The sequence below is a fragment of the Hypanus sabinus genome, chromosome 21 (assembly GCF_030144855.1).
Source record: "Hypanus sabinus isolate sHypSab1 chromosome 21, sHypSab1.hap1, whole genome shotgun sequence".
Lineage (NCBI taxonomy): Eukaryota > Metazoa > Chordata > Chondrichthyes > Myliobatiformes > Dasyatidae > Hypanus > Hypanus sabinus.
In genome coordinates, this window is record NC_082726.1 from 38,291,233 (window position 1) to 38,305,634 (window position 14,402).

Sequence of the window (14,402 nt, forward strand, 5' to 3'; positions counted from 1 at the left end):
GATGATGACGTTGAATGCAGAGGGTAGATGGTTTGACTCTTGCTGGAAATGGCCACTGCCTGGCACTTGTTACTTGTCAAAATGTCACGTGTGCAAGTGCACGAATGCATAGCTGCAATGAAAAACACACTTTCAGCAGCATCACTGGCACATTGCATCATAGCTTTTAGCGCTGGCTTTATCTGTGATGGCCAGTAAGCATAATACATAACAACGTATAAACAATATGCACTCAGTGGCCATTTAATTTGGTACCTCCTGCACCTAATAAAATGGACACTGGGTGTATGTTTGTGGTCTTCTGTTGCTGTTGGCCATCCACTTCAAGATTCAATATGTAGTGTGTTCCGATATGCTCTTCTGCACACCAATGTTGTAATGCTTGGTTATTTGAGTTGATTTATTTATTTAGAGGTGGTGGCATCGCCATCACTGACTCCCCTACTGTCAGTATCCTGGGGGTTACCGTTGACAGGAAAACTGAACTGGTCCAGCCGTATAAATACCATGGCTCCCAGAGCAGGTCAAAGGCTAGGAATCCTGTGGCATGTAACTCACCTCCTGACTCCCCAAAGCCTGTCCACCATCTACAAGGCTCAGGTTAAGAGTGTAATGGAATACTCACCTCTCACCTGGATGAGTGCAGCTCCATCAACGCTCAAGAAGCTTGACAACATCGTGTACAAGGCAGCCTACTTGATTGGTATCCGTTCTACAAGCATCCATTCCCTCCACTATCGACAAACAGTTGCAGCTGTGTATACTATGTACAAGATGCACTGCAACAACCTGGTGGTGTGGGTCAGCAGGCTTCTGTATCTCCTGTCTGAAGGTGGCTGCAAAAGGATGGTATGGCCCAGATGGTGGCCTATGCCTGAACGTTGAGTAGGCCCACCTGTAGGCAGTTGACTCACTGTATTAGCTGCTTAATTGTCCATATTCACAGTGTGTTTGGAATGTGGATCTTCAACCTGAGCTATTGTTGCGTGAGGTTGGTTATCTCTGTCATGTAGATTTTGCTGTTCAGGCCTGGATTGACAGCTGCATCCAGTTTAGCACCTCAGTATCTCTAGTCCAGCTCCCAGCATGCCCTCCTGCACTCCTTGTTGAACCCAGGTGATAGTCATGGGCAGAATAGGGTCCACGAGGTTTCACAATGAGCTGGTGTACATTTCTGGAGACACAAGAGATTGTGGATGCTGGCATTTGGAGTGCTAAAGGAACTCAGCAGGTCAGGCAGCATCCGTGGAGGGAAACGGACATCTGATGTTTCAGGTCAAGATCCTTCATCTGGACTGATTCAGATAGATCTCCATCTCCAGGTGAAGTGTCTCGACCCGAAACATTGACTGTCCATTTTCATTCATGGATGGTGCTTGACCTGCTGAGCTCCTCAGAGTTTTATACAGCGTACGTGTCTGCTGATGACATCAGTACTTAGCACTTCATGGGTACCCAGCTTGAACTTTCAGATCTCTTGTATCCATCCCATTTTACATAGAGATGTCCTCAGTCCTTGTGGAGGCAAAGTCCTGTCTCTACACGATGTGGCTGGTTACTGCCGCCCTGGATAAATGTGTCTGTGACAGGAAGATTGCCGGCACAAGGTGAAGGATATTTCTCCCTCATTTTGATGCAAAAGACTGCAGCTGCTGGAGTGTGGAGCAACAGAGGAACTCAGTGGGTCAAGCAACATCTATGGTGTGAAATGTCAATAATCCCCCTCCAGAGATGCTGAGTTTCTCCAGTAGATTGATATTGCTTGTGTTGGTTCCTGCACCATCTGCCACAGACACAGTCTGGCTGCTGCAACCCTCAGGACTTGGCTAGTCTTCCCACCCACAGGACATTGTGTATTCTTGCAACTTCCAGTGCTTCTTTCAAGTGTTCAACATCAAAGGACCACTAATTCAGCAGTTTAGGAAGGGCATTTGATGGTAATCAGGAGGAGGATCTGCAGATTTACCTCATTTTGGATAGTTATAACAAACAAGTTACACAGCAGGGAAACAGGCCTTTAGGCCTAACTTAGAAATGCCAAGCTGATTTGGTTCCATCTGCCTGTGCTTGGCCCATATCCCTGTAAGCCTCTGCTATCCATATACTCATCTAAATTGTTTTAAAAGTATTTGTTCCCACCTTTACTATATCCTAAGGCAGTTTGGTCCATGCATGGACCACTCTGAGCATGTGTGTTTAAAAGCATTCCCCTCAAGTCCCCTATGTCCTCTTTCCTTAGACTCCTCTACTCTGGAAATAGGTGGTGAGGTGGAGATACCAAAGGAGGTGTAAGTCACTTCTTTTCTCTGCTAGCTGTAGGTCACCTGCTTAGCCCCCTGATCAGGGTCACGTGAAGCCTTGGGAGCAGGTAGTGGATGGTCATGTGAACAGCTGGTGAATATCACAAGTCCTGGTTATGCGACCACTGACGCCAGGCAGACAATCTCTGAAGTGTATTGATAATGGCTGGCGTTACCTGTCTTGTAAAGATAACTGCCTAGAAGAGGGCAATGGCAAACAACTGTAGAAAACTTGCCAACAACTATAATGGTCATAGACCATGATTGCCCATATCATGCGACATGGCATATAATGATGATGATGACTCTGTGACAATTTGCCTGTTATGTTCCCCTCAAGATCTTATAAAGCACGACAATGTTACCCCCTTAGCCTCTGCTCCAGGGAACACAGTCACAGTCTATCCACTCTCTCCTTATAACAAGCTTTCCAGCCCCAGCAACATCATTGTGAATATTTTCTGCACCCTCTTCAGTTTAATCACACCTTTCCTATGAAATTGCAACCAGAGCTACACAATATTTTAATGCAGTCTCACCAACTCTTGTTCTCAGTGCCCAACTGATAAAAGTGTGCACGCCCTATTCCAGGGGTTTCCAACCTGGGGTCCACGGACCCCTTGTTTAATGGCATTGGTCCGTGGCATAAATAAAGGTTGGGAACCCCTGCCCTCTGCTAAGTTTGCCACCTTGCCTACCCAGTGTCGTCGCTTTTAGGGCCTTTTGCATTTTGATCTGATTTACGGTCTTAAGTCCTCCGTCCTACTGGTGTTGAGGAAGTACAGAGATGTATCTGAGCAGTTTCTGAAAGGAGTCATGTTTGGCTTTCTGAATGAATTGGCTGTATCATTTATCGGGCTGATTCATCATAGCCAAAGGCAATTATTTGAATTTAAAAACAGCTTATTTCTTAAATTCCTATCCAGCAACTAACAGTAACTCATTTAATTTTCGTACAACGTAGGGAGAAAGATTTGCACCTCAGTAACTGTCTGTGATCTCCCAACATCCATAAGCACCCCTGAGTCATTACAAATTATGGAAGTGCTGCAGCAAGGTGACTGAACTAACTAAGACGTAACCTGCTGACTTCTGGCATCGAGCTCTTGCTGATATGGCAAACATTTATTGCACATTATTAACCGCTCTTGACAAGCTGGTGATTAGCTACTGTTTGAACAGTCACAGTGTATTTTGTAAGGGTGTTCTTGCAGAAGGAGTATCAAAATTCGGATGAAATAATGATGAAGGGCCAGTGATGGATCGCCGTGTCGGGGGAGGAGGGTGTGCGGTTTGGAGGCAAGCTTGCAGCTAATGGTGTGGGCATAGGCACAGAGTCATTTTTCTTCTTGATAGAGGTCCCATGTGTGGGAGACGCTGTCGGAGCAGCCTGGGTGTGCAATTGCTTGAAGTAGATGCACTTGAAGCAGGCATTTGTGTGCCAGTGGTGGAGGACAAATTCACTGCAGGGGTTGTGTGTGTCCAGGACATGAAGTGGGCAAGAAAAAAATCATGTGGACATGACCCACCCAGCAAACTGCCTTTTCCTTCTGGGAAATGCTGTAGTGCTATTAAAACAAAACCTTCATACCATCTTAAAAGTTTCTTACCCCAGGGAGATAGTCTGATCAACATTTTTAATTACCCCCCCCCAATCCCCCCTACCTGTTACCTCAATTACTGCACTGCAGTTTAAACACTTTAAACCACTGTTTATATTGCCAGTTACAGTGTATGTACATGCTGGTATTTGTGTATTTGTGCACATTTTGTTCTATATCTGTACTGACATATATATTTTATTTGTATAGTTGCTGAATGTTGTCACTTTCTGTTGCATTTAGAAGCAGCACACCACGGCAATTTCCGAATATATGTAAATATATACGGCATAAAGTTAATCCTCTTCCTCCGGGACTCGCAACTCACTTTTCCAGGGTTCTGTTGTTTTCGCCATGACAGAGGGGGAGAGATTAAAGGAAGAGAGATGGTGTTACTAGTGAAGGAAAATGTCTTGGCAGTGTTCAGTCAGGACAGACTGGAGGGTTCACCTAGTGAGGCATTATGGGTGGAACTGAGTAGTGAGAACGGTAGGATCACATTAATGGAGCCATATTACAGACCGCCCGACAGTCTGAGGGAATTAGAGGAATAAATTTGTAGAGAGATCACAGACTGTTGTAAGACATATATGATCCTTTACTAGGTGATTTTAACTTTCCACATATCAACTGTGACTCCCACACTGTAAAAGGACTAGATGGGGTAGTGTTTGTCAAATGTGTTCAGCAAAGTTTCCTCAATCAGTACATGGAAGTCCCATGAGAGGGTGCGATACTTGCTATGCTATTTTATACCTTTAGTAATAGGCTGATTCCACCGAGGTGAACCACTGAATGATCCTTTCTCCCTGTGGCTGTATGACTCTACACCTCCTCTTCCTTAAGTATATAGTTTCAATGCACATCTGTATTTTGCACTGTTACTTTTTAATGCACATTTTGTATTTTTTTCTTCCTCAATGCTTACATTTTGTATTTTAAAGTGTTTCTGACTGAGCAACCTTGCAACAATAATTTCCTTCGGGATAAGTAAAGTTTTATCTTACTAGGGAATGAGACGGCAGGTGAGAGAGGTTTTCATCTGGTGACTCAACACTTTTCATCTAGTGATCACAATGCCATTAGTTTCAGAGTAAATATGCAAAAAGCTGCGTCTGGTCTGCAGGTTGAGATTCTAAATTGGAGAAAGGCCAATTTTGATCTGGCAAGTGTGGATTGTGTTCGTTGTAAGTGGGAGGCCTTCCAAAGTGGAAATTTTGAGAGTACAAAGCGTATATGTGTCTGTAAGAATAAAAGGTAAAGATAACAGGTGTAGAGAACTTTGGTTTTCAAGGGATACAGAGTCCCTGGTTAAGAATAAAAGGGAGGTGCATTGCAGGCATAGGCAGCTAGGTGCTTATGGAGCATAAGAAAGGCAAGAGAACACTGAAGAAAGTGATCAGGAGAGCTAAAAAAAAAGGCATGAGGTTGCCTTAGCTGAAAAGGTGCAGAAGTATCTTGAGGGATTCTAGAGATATGCTGGCAATAAAAGGATTGTAAGGGACAAAAATGGTGCTCTGGAGCCAAAAGAGATGGGGGAGATCTTAAATGCATTTACTTGGGAGACTGACACAGTCTGTAGAAGTGAGGCAAAATGGCATCTACTTCATGTACTCTATACAGATTATAGAGGAGGGGATGTTTGCTGTCTTGGGTGGATAAATCCTCGGCCTGACAAGGTGTCCCCTCGGACCCTGTGGAAAGCAAGTGTAGAAATCGCCAGGGCTCTAGCATCCTTAGTGACAGGTGAGGTGCTGGAGGATTGAAGGATAGCCAATGCTGTTCCTCTTTTTAAGAAAGGCTTGGAAAAAATAAAGCAAGAAATTATAGGCCAAAGATTTGGATGATAATGTGATTAAATGAACTAGCAAATTTGTGGATGACACCAAGATTGGGGGCCTAGTGGGCTGTGAGGAAGGCTATCATGGCTTGGAGAGGGATCTGGACCAGCTGAAAAAATGGGCTAAAAAATGGCAGATGGAATTTAATGTAGACAAGCAAGAGATGTTGCACGTCAGGAAGATCAACCAGGGTAGGTCTTACACAGTAAGTGGTAGGGCAACAAGGAGTATAGTAGAACAAATGGAGCTGGGAATATCAGGCCATAATTCAACAAAAGTGGCTCACAGGTTAATAGGGTCATGAAGAAAGCTTTTGGCACATTGGCCTACATAAATCAAATACAGAATACTGAATACAGAAGTTGGTATGTTATGCTGAAGTTATATAAGACTTTGGTGAGGCCTGATGTGGAGTATTCTGTGCAGTTTTGGTCACCTACCTACAGGAAAGATGTAAATAAGGTTGAAAAAATGCAAAGAAATTTTTCAAGGATGTTGCGGGGTCTGGAGGACCAGAGTTACATGGAAAACCTGAATAGGTTATTGCTTGGAACATAGAAGATTGAGAGGAGACTTGATAGAGGTATACAAAATTGAAGGGTATAGATAGGGTAAATGCAAGAAGGCTTTTTCCACTGAGTTTGGGTGGGTCTGCAACTGGAGATCAGGGTTAAAGGTGAAATGTGAAAAGTTTAAGGAGAACATGAAGAGAAAGGTCTTTGCTCAGAGGGTCGTGAGTGTGGAGTGAACTGCCAGTGCAAATGGTGCATGCTGGCTCGATTTCAACGTTAAAGGGAAGTTTGGATAGATAGATGGATGGTAGGGGTATGGAGAGCTATGGTCCTGGTGCAGGTTGATGGGAGTGGGCTCTTTTGATGGCTGCATAGATGGGCCGAAGGGCCAGTCTCTGTGCTATATTTTTCTATGACTCCTCTTGCGGTAGCTGAGCAGCTGCCACAATGGGACAGGCTCACGTGAATTAGATGCCAAGTTTCTTGGGAGTTCTTTATTCTTCAGACTTCTGCTTTGTAGACACTTTGAGGTGTCAGGAGTTGAATAATTCGCTGCAGGATATCCACTTTTGGACCTGCTGTTGTAGCTACAATATTTATGGTGCTGGTCCTTATGAGTTTCTGGTCAGTGAGTCTTGGGGATGGAAATGCCATTGTATATCAAGGGCAAGTGGTAGATATCTTTTAATGGGGGAGGATCATTGTTCAGTAGTCCTGAGGTGTAGATCTTGCCAAAAGGGAGTGAAATGAAGGGTAATGGTCAGGACACATGGAATCACTAACATGTCAGTCCAGGTCTTGACTCAAATTCTGGAGTAGGACAAAGCCACAAGTCCAAGATGAAGGGTGCCGACCCATAACGTTGACTGTCCACTTCCCTCCATGGATGCTGCCAGTTCATACAGCATATTGTGTTTTGCTCAGCAAAGTAGCCAACATTGGACTGGGGGTGAGGGGCTGCAGGGAATGGTGGTTAGGGGAAAGCGTTAAGGTTATTTGAAAATGTAACTCTTGGGTACATGCTAAACGGGTCCCACGCTACCAGGCTCAAGAACAGTTATTATCTCTGAACCAGCAGGCACTTTAACTATAGAGTATAATTTCACTCACCCCAACAATGAACTGCCATGATGAGACCAAACTCAGGTTGGAGGAACAACACCTCATATACCGTCTGGGTAGTCTCCAGCCCCTTGGTATGAACATCGAATTCTCCAACTTCCGGTAATTCCCTCCCTCTCCCTTCCCCCATCTCACTTTCACTCTGCCTCCTCTTCCAGCTGCCTATCGCCTCTCTATGATTCTGCCTTCTTCTACTACCCATAGTGCTTTCCCCTTACATTCCTTCTTTTCCTCTCCTGCCTATCCCCTCCCTGCTTCCCCTCCCCCACCCCTTGATCTTTCCTCTGATTGGTTTTCCACCCTCCCCCCCACCTTCTTTATGGGGCCCCTGACCCTCCTTCTTTAGTCCTGACGAAGGGTCTCGGCCCGAAACGTTGACTGCTTCTTTCAACAGATGCTGCCCGACCTGCTGAGTTCATCCGGCGTGTTTGTACGTATGAACTAATTCCACAACCTACAGGCTCACTTTCAAGGTCTCTGCAACTCATGTCCTCCATATTTTTTATTTATTTACAACTTACTGTCTTTTGCACATTAGTTTTTGTCCGCCCTTGCTACGTGCAGTTTTTCACTGATTCCATTGCATTTCTTTGTATTTGTGGTGAATGCCCACAAGAAAACAAATGTCAGGGTAGTTTATGGTGACATATATGTACTTTACGCTCCGAAGCATTACATCCTTGATTACTTTGCTAAGGCACACCTACACCTGTGGAACGGGTTCCCTCAGACAGAACTGGTTTTTGAATCAACAGAGTACTCTATCAAGAAATTATTAGCATACTTTCAGAGTAGATAAAGCAGTGCTGAAGCACTGATATCACTGTTGTTCTTTTAAGCATCTACCTTCATTGCATGGAACAGACAACACATGCAAAGTGCTGGAGTGACTCAGCAGGTCAGGCAGCGTCTATGGAAATAAATAAACAGTTGGTATGTCTGGTTGAGATCCTTCATCAGGGGTGGAAAGAACCAGATTAAAAAGGTGGGGTGAGGGGAAGGAGGCTAGCAAGAAGGTGATGGGTGAAGCCAGGTAGGTGGGAAGGGTAAAGGGTTGGAGAAGAAATCTAATAGCAGAGTAGAGTGGATCATGGGAGAAAGCAAATAAGGAGGGGCACCAGAGGGAAGTGATAGGCAGGCGAGGAGAAGACGTAAGAGGCTGGAGTGGGAAATAGAAGAAGAGGCGAAGGGGGTGGGAAAAAGTATTTACTGTAAGGAGAAATCAATGTTCATGTCATCAGATTGGAGGCTACTCAGAGGGAATATGAGGTGTTGCTCCTCCACCCTGAGAGTGGCCTCATAGTGGCAGAAGAGGAGGCTGTGGACCGACATGTCGGAATGGGAATGAGGATAGGAATTGAAATGGTTGGCCATCATGAAATTCCACCTTTGGGCACGGAGCTGCTCGACAAAGTGGCCTCCCCAGTTTATGTTGGGTCTCACCGTTGTAGAGGAGGCCGCATTGGGAGCACCCGATACAGTAGTCAGCCTTCTGGTGCTCCCACCCACCTGGCCTCACCTATCACCTTCTAGCTTGTCCTCCTTCCCTCCTCACCCACCTTTTTATTCTGGCATCTTTCCCTTCCTTTCCAGTCCTGTTGATTTGTCTCAGCCTGAAACATCAACTGTTTATTCATTTTCACAGCCTGACCTGCTGAATTCCTCCAGCATTTTGTGTGCGCTGTTTTGGATTTTCAGCATTGGTATTTACAGTGTTTTCTGTTTTTATTTTAGATTTCCAGCATCTGCAGTTATTTTTTTCCACAGTGATGTCATTCCTTTGTATTGAAATCACATCTAGGTCTGCAGAGTGACCCTCTACAGAAACAGCCCAGACAAATTTGGCAAATTTTATAGAGTGAACTGCAAATGATTGCTCTCACACTTCACTGATGAACAGGGGCGGCACAAAGTGCTTTACTGTACAGGCAAACCCAGTTCAATTCCCTCCGATGCCTGTAAAGCGTTTGTATGTTGTCCCTCTGATATGTATATTTCCTCTGGTTGCTGTGGTTTCTCCCCACAATCCAAAGATCTAGGTTCCCCTCAGGTCCCTTTTAAATCTTACCCTCTCACTTTAAATCTACTATCCCTACTCCAATTTTAGACTCCTCTATCCTGGGAAAAAGACCGTGACCACCCACCTTATCTACATCCCCCCCATGACTCTAAAGATTCAAAGTTTTATATACCTCTATAAGATCACCACACCGTTTCCTGAGTTCCAGAGAAAAATAGTCCCCGCCTCTACTTATAACCCAAGCCCTCCAGTCCCAATAACATCTTTATGAATCTTTTCTGCCCCCTTGCCAGCTTAATGACGTTTTTCTTTAGTTGGGTGACCAGAACTACATAAAATACTCCAAGTATGATCTGACCAACAGCTTGTACAGTTGCAACCTGACATCGGAGCTCTTCGACCCAGTGGCCTGGGCAATGCCAAGTGCCGCCTTTGCTAACCTCTCTACTTGTGTCACCACTTTCAGGGAACAAAGTGCAGTAGCCCTTGGTATCTCTGATTTACAGTACTCTTCAGGACCCTAGCATGTACTTTGTACATCCTACCCTGGTTTAATTTAGCAAAATATAACACCTCACACTTGACCACATTAAATTCCAGCTGCCGTTCCTTGCCCACTTCCCCAGTTACCAGTTGTAATCTTAGATAACTTCCTTCACTGTCTACTACATCCTGAATTTTGCTGTTGTCTGCTAACTTACTAAGTATACTGACAACATTGTCATCCAAATTCATGCGGATTTATTTAGCAATATAACACGGAGTAGGCCCTTCCGGTCCTTCAAGCCCTGCCCCGATTAACTCTAACTCAATTGCAGGGCAATTTACAATGATCAATTATATACCAGGTACGTCTTTGGACTGTGGGAGGAAACCAGAGCACCCGGGGAAAACCCGTATACAGACTCCCCAAAGAACAGTGCCGGAATTGAACTTCAAATTTTGGGATGCTCCGAGTTGTACTAGCATCATGCTAACCCGCTACTCTACTGTTATACGTTGTTTGCCTTATGATGGTCTTTATTTTATTGCTTTGGCTGGACAAGCTGACTAAACCCAACAGTGGTGAAGGGCTTTGCACGGACAAAGCAACTAAGTTCGCAGTTCCTGAACTTATTTACCATTACTCTTTCCCAATGGGTGAGAATTGGCAATTAGCTGAGGGTTAGTAACAAGAGTTCAATGACAGGGGAAATGAGTGAATGGGTGGTGATGGTGTCAGCTGAAAAAAGGGCTGGGGTATATGTGAGTGAATCACACAAGATGCCACGTAGAATTCACAGGAATTGGAATTAAACCTGAAGTTCTCAGAAAGGGTGAGAAGTTGAGAATTATTGCTGGAACTGAAATATAAGATTGGACTAGCTGGTTATCTGATGTGATTAGTTTGTGTCCCGTTCTGTGAGCTGGCACCATACTTCATTGGAGTGGTGTATATCCCAGACGGCAGCGAGGAAGTAGAATAATGAACTGAAAGTGACAAGTAGCTGGAGCACTCACTACACTGGAAGAAGAGCGAGAGAAACATTGCAATGGTTTCATTTATTATCAGAGAATGTATACAGTATAAAGCCTGAAATTCTTCCTCCCTGTAGACATCCTCAAAACAGGAAAACTCCAAAGAATGAATGACAGAAAACTAAGTAAGAACCCTAAAGCCCCTTGCCCCTCTCCCACGCGCTAACAGCATCAACCCTCCACACTCCTCCATCCCCCCACATTCTAGTGGAACGCATCCCACCATGCAAGCAACAGCAAAGCCCCATAGGAGTACACGGTGTACATTCCTTCAAAAACCACTGTTCATCCCAACAGTTTGACATCCTAAAGGCTTTCTTTCGCACTAACAAGGGAGAGAGAGAGAGACGTCACTCCTTCCACGGTGAGAGGTCCGCGCAAGGCCATGTCCCATAGGCACCCGTCTTCCAGGCCGCTCCTGAAGATTTTGAAAACGCGCTCGCTCAGCGAGTTCCAGGAAGGGGAACACACCGCAGTTTGATTGCAGCTGTAGATCATGCACTCCAACAGGACCCCAGCTGCCTTGAAAAGGGAAGAAGAGTAATTAGAAAGAAGATGAATTTAAACTGCTCCGCTGATGAGCTGGGGGAAGTTGCCCCCTGGTGCCATCTTTAGCTCCGTCCCCTGGAAGGAGGGAAGGGAAGCAGTAAAAAGACACTGTCTGACACCACAAGACAACTGCTGGAGGTGCTAGTGTTGCGTCTCCAGCAGTTGTTTACTGGTGTCATACAGATGGAAAATCTTGGTGGCAGGATAAGGGAAGGGTAGGGAACAATGTGACTGGCATTTCATTGGAGGAACAGGTCTAAAGAGATTAAGTGACCAGGCCCATGTGGATCAGGAATGCTGAAGACTGGAGAAAGGGTCTAGTCCTTGGTGAGAACTTCTCACCAACTAAATAGGAGCCGAGACAAAGGTGGCTAATGAGGAATGCAGCCCAGGAATTGATTCAGATACAGACATAAGGGATGAAGATAAAGTTCCACAGAGGGCTGATTGTCCAGGATCAAGGAGGGAATAATCAAAAAGAAATAGGCAAGGAGTAAATCTCACGCGAGAATTGGGGTCAGTAGAAAGGTCTGATAAAAGTGCTTGCATTCAATGGTTATTTGAAGCTTACAAACTTTGGAGCCTGAAGAGAATGGAAAATGTCTTTTGTTAGGGCATTGAATGGAGTGAAGGATGAGATAGTGAGTCAGAGCTGATGGATATGATCAGGCTATGATGAGAGCAATGATTAGAGAAGTAATGAGTAATCTAGACATGCCTGTGAATGTGATGGAGGGTAAGTGTGATGTGTGGAAATATAGTTGGAAACTGTATGGAATAAGTCAGAACTGTGACTCTTGCCTAAAAAAAATGAAGCAAGTTTCTGGGAAACATCAAAAATAAGGGCTGGTTTGATACCCCTAATTTACCTTCTTTAATGACCTGGAGTGCCTAGTCTGACTCTGACTACTGGCTTGAAATAGAGTTAGTGTGGCACAGATCTGATTACTGAGGTGTTCTCTCTCCCCTCCTCCCCACCGGATCTTGTGCTGTAAGAGGAGGATCTGGTTTTCATCTGCTCCTCTCCCTCACCTCCAGAGATGAGTAGCACAGAGTACAGAAAAACACCTGCTCTGAATCACAGCTGCCCTGCTGATCGTTGCTGGTGAAAGTTGATCAAATGCACTGTGAAAGAAGATTTCCTTATAAAATAGTGTTATTCTATTCCAAACCCCGAAGGAAAACGTCTTAAATTACGCATTCAGCCTTGACATATGTTCTGTGCATTCCAGAAGTATGAGCATCCTGTCTAGACTGACGCATCAGTTTCGGGCTCAGGGCTTGCTGTACACTCACTCTGAGCAATTGCTCAGACCCCCAAATAAACTGCCCGCAAGTGACCACTGTACTGGCTTACTCAAAGAGTGAAGGTGTTTCTTCTATGGCCTGGCCACCATTTCTCCCTCATCCATCATCACTGACTTTGTTGGACCTCACTTGGAGATATATTGGCTGCCAAGTGTCCTGGTGGTATCTCCCATGAGGAATACTCAGTTCTTTATAAAGGACTCTGTGGCCAGGAAATGACACATGAAGATAACTGCCAATCTGCATCTTTTCATGCAGTGCAAAATATCTTAGGCTGTTAGATTTTCCCAGAGCTGAGATGAATAATTTTATTGTTACATTCATTGAGGGTGTACATGCACATTTCTGAGCACAGCTGTTGCTCTTGGGGAAAATATGTTTGGTTCCCTCACTCTCTGGTAAGTGCACCGCCCTGTCATAAGCTCAAGCATGTAGTTTGAACTCTGACCTGTGTTGAATTGATACAAGAGCTTTTGTGGAGGCTCTTGGAACTCGGGGTGAAGTTGCCCTTTGCTGGTTACTGGAATGTGGATGCGTGTGGGCACACAGTAAATGGAGACTAGAGACATGAAGGCAGGAAGGGTCCACTTTCAACCCATGCCTTTACTTCAATGTGCTTAATCCCACATTACAGGTTCTCCTTTCTCAATTTCCTCCCTCACCTTATTGCCCTGTTCTTTGTATCTTCCTTTTATTCCTAACATCTGGACATTTCCCACTTTCCAACTCCAATTCCCATTTGTCAATCAATCTGTTTGACTCTAAAACATCCCAAGAAGGGATGGCCGGAGGTGGACCATATTAGATTACGTTAATTTTTTGACTTGTTATGCTAAATGGGAATACTGTTGACTATAAATTATTCTCTTCCAAGGTATTGGAATCAATGGAGGAAATAACAAGGATTGTGAAGGCGAAGGGAAGCGTATCTGTATCATTAAAACAGACGGCAAAATAAAGTCACTGGAAGAGGAAATAAACAGTAAGTACAAGTTGTTAGATACCTATTGCAATGTAGGAAGGCTTTTTTAAAAACAGCATTACATTTTTGAGATTACATCATATAAATTTGCTTTTATAAGATTGAATATGGTGGAATGATGTAGAGTTTGCAACACCAAATCTGACTGTTCAGTCAGCTATTTTATGCCAGTATTTATGCTCCACCGAAGGTTCTCTCTGTTTCTCCTGGAAGTTAATTTTATTGCTTTTAATCCATTGCTTCCTAACTATTTTGACATTTTATATTTAAAAGAAAACTGAGATCAAAGCAGTTCTTGGGAATTTTCTGTGAAAGTGAAAACCTGCTTTCAATTATGGCAGCCCAAGTCCTGCAAACGAAGTGTGGGAACCTTTCAAGCAAAGCCACAAAAACTGCAAGCAAAATTTTTTGTTTCCTTCTGGCCTTCTGCAGTTTACCACCATCAGCTGATCAGCTGGCTTCCGAGGGTTTTAACTTCACCAGTTAAAGGCCTTCCATCCTCTTCCAGTTGAAAGTTAGAGACAGGTGTAGAGTACAATTGTGGACGCTGGTGCTTGGAGCTGGCAGCTTTGACATCAATGACCTATCAACGTTGGTATGCAGTGTTTAGGATTTCACACATCTGTAATAAGACAAGAAATATTACATG

General features: G+C 44.3%; 1 protein-coding gene across 2 annotated transcripts in view; it reads left to right on the forward strand.

Moving 5' to 3' along the window:
• LOC132378978 (glutamine--fructose-6-phosphate aminotransferase [isomerizing] 1-like) overlaps positions 1 to 14,402 on the forward strand; it is a 110,791-nt gene that overhangs the window by 19,618 nt on the left and 76,771 nt on the right. For both annotated transcript variants that reach the window (XM_059946385.1, XM_059946386.1), the window contains exon 3: positions 13,646 to 13,753. In XM_059946385.1, the coding sequence (XP_059802368.1) occupies positions 13,646 to 13,753 (108 nt within the window). The remainder of the gene's footprint in view (positions 1 to 13,645; positions 13,754 to 14,402) is intronic.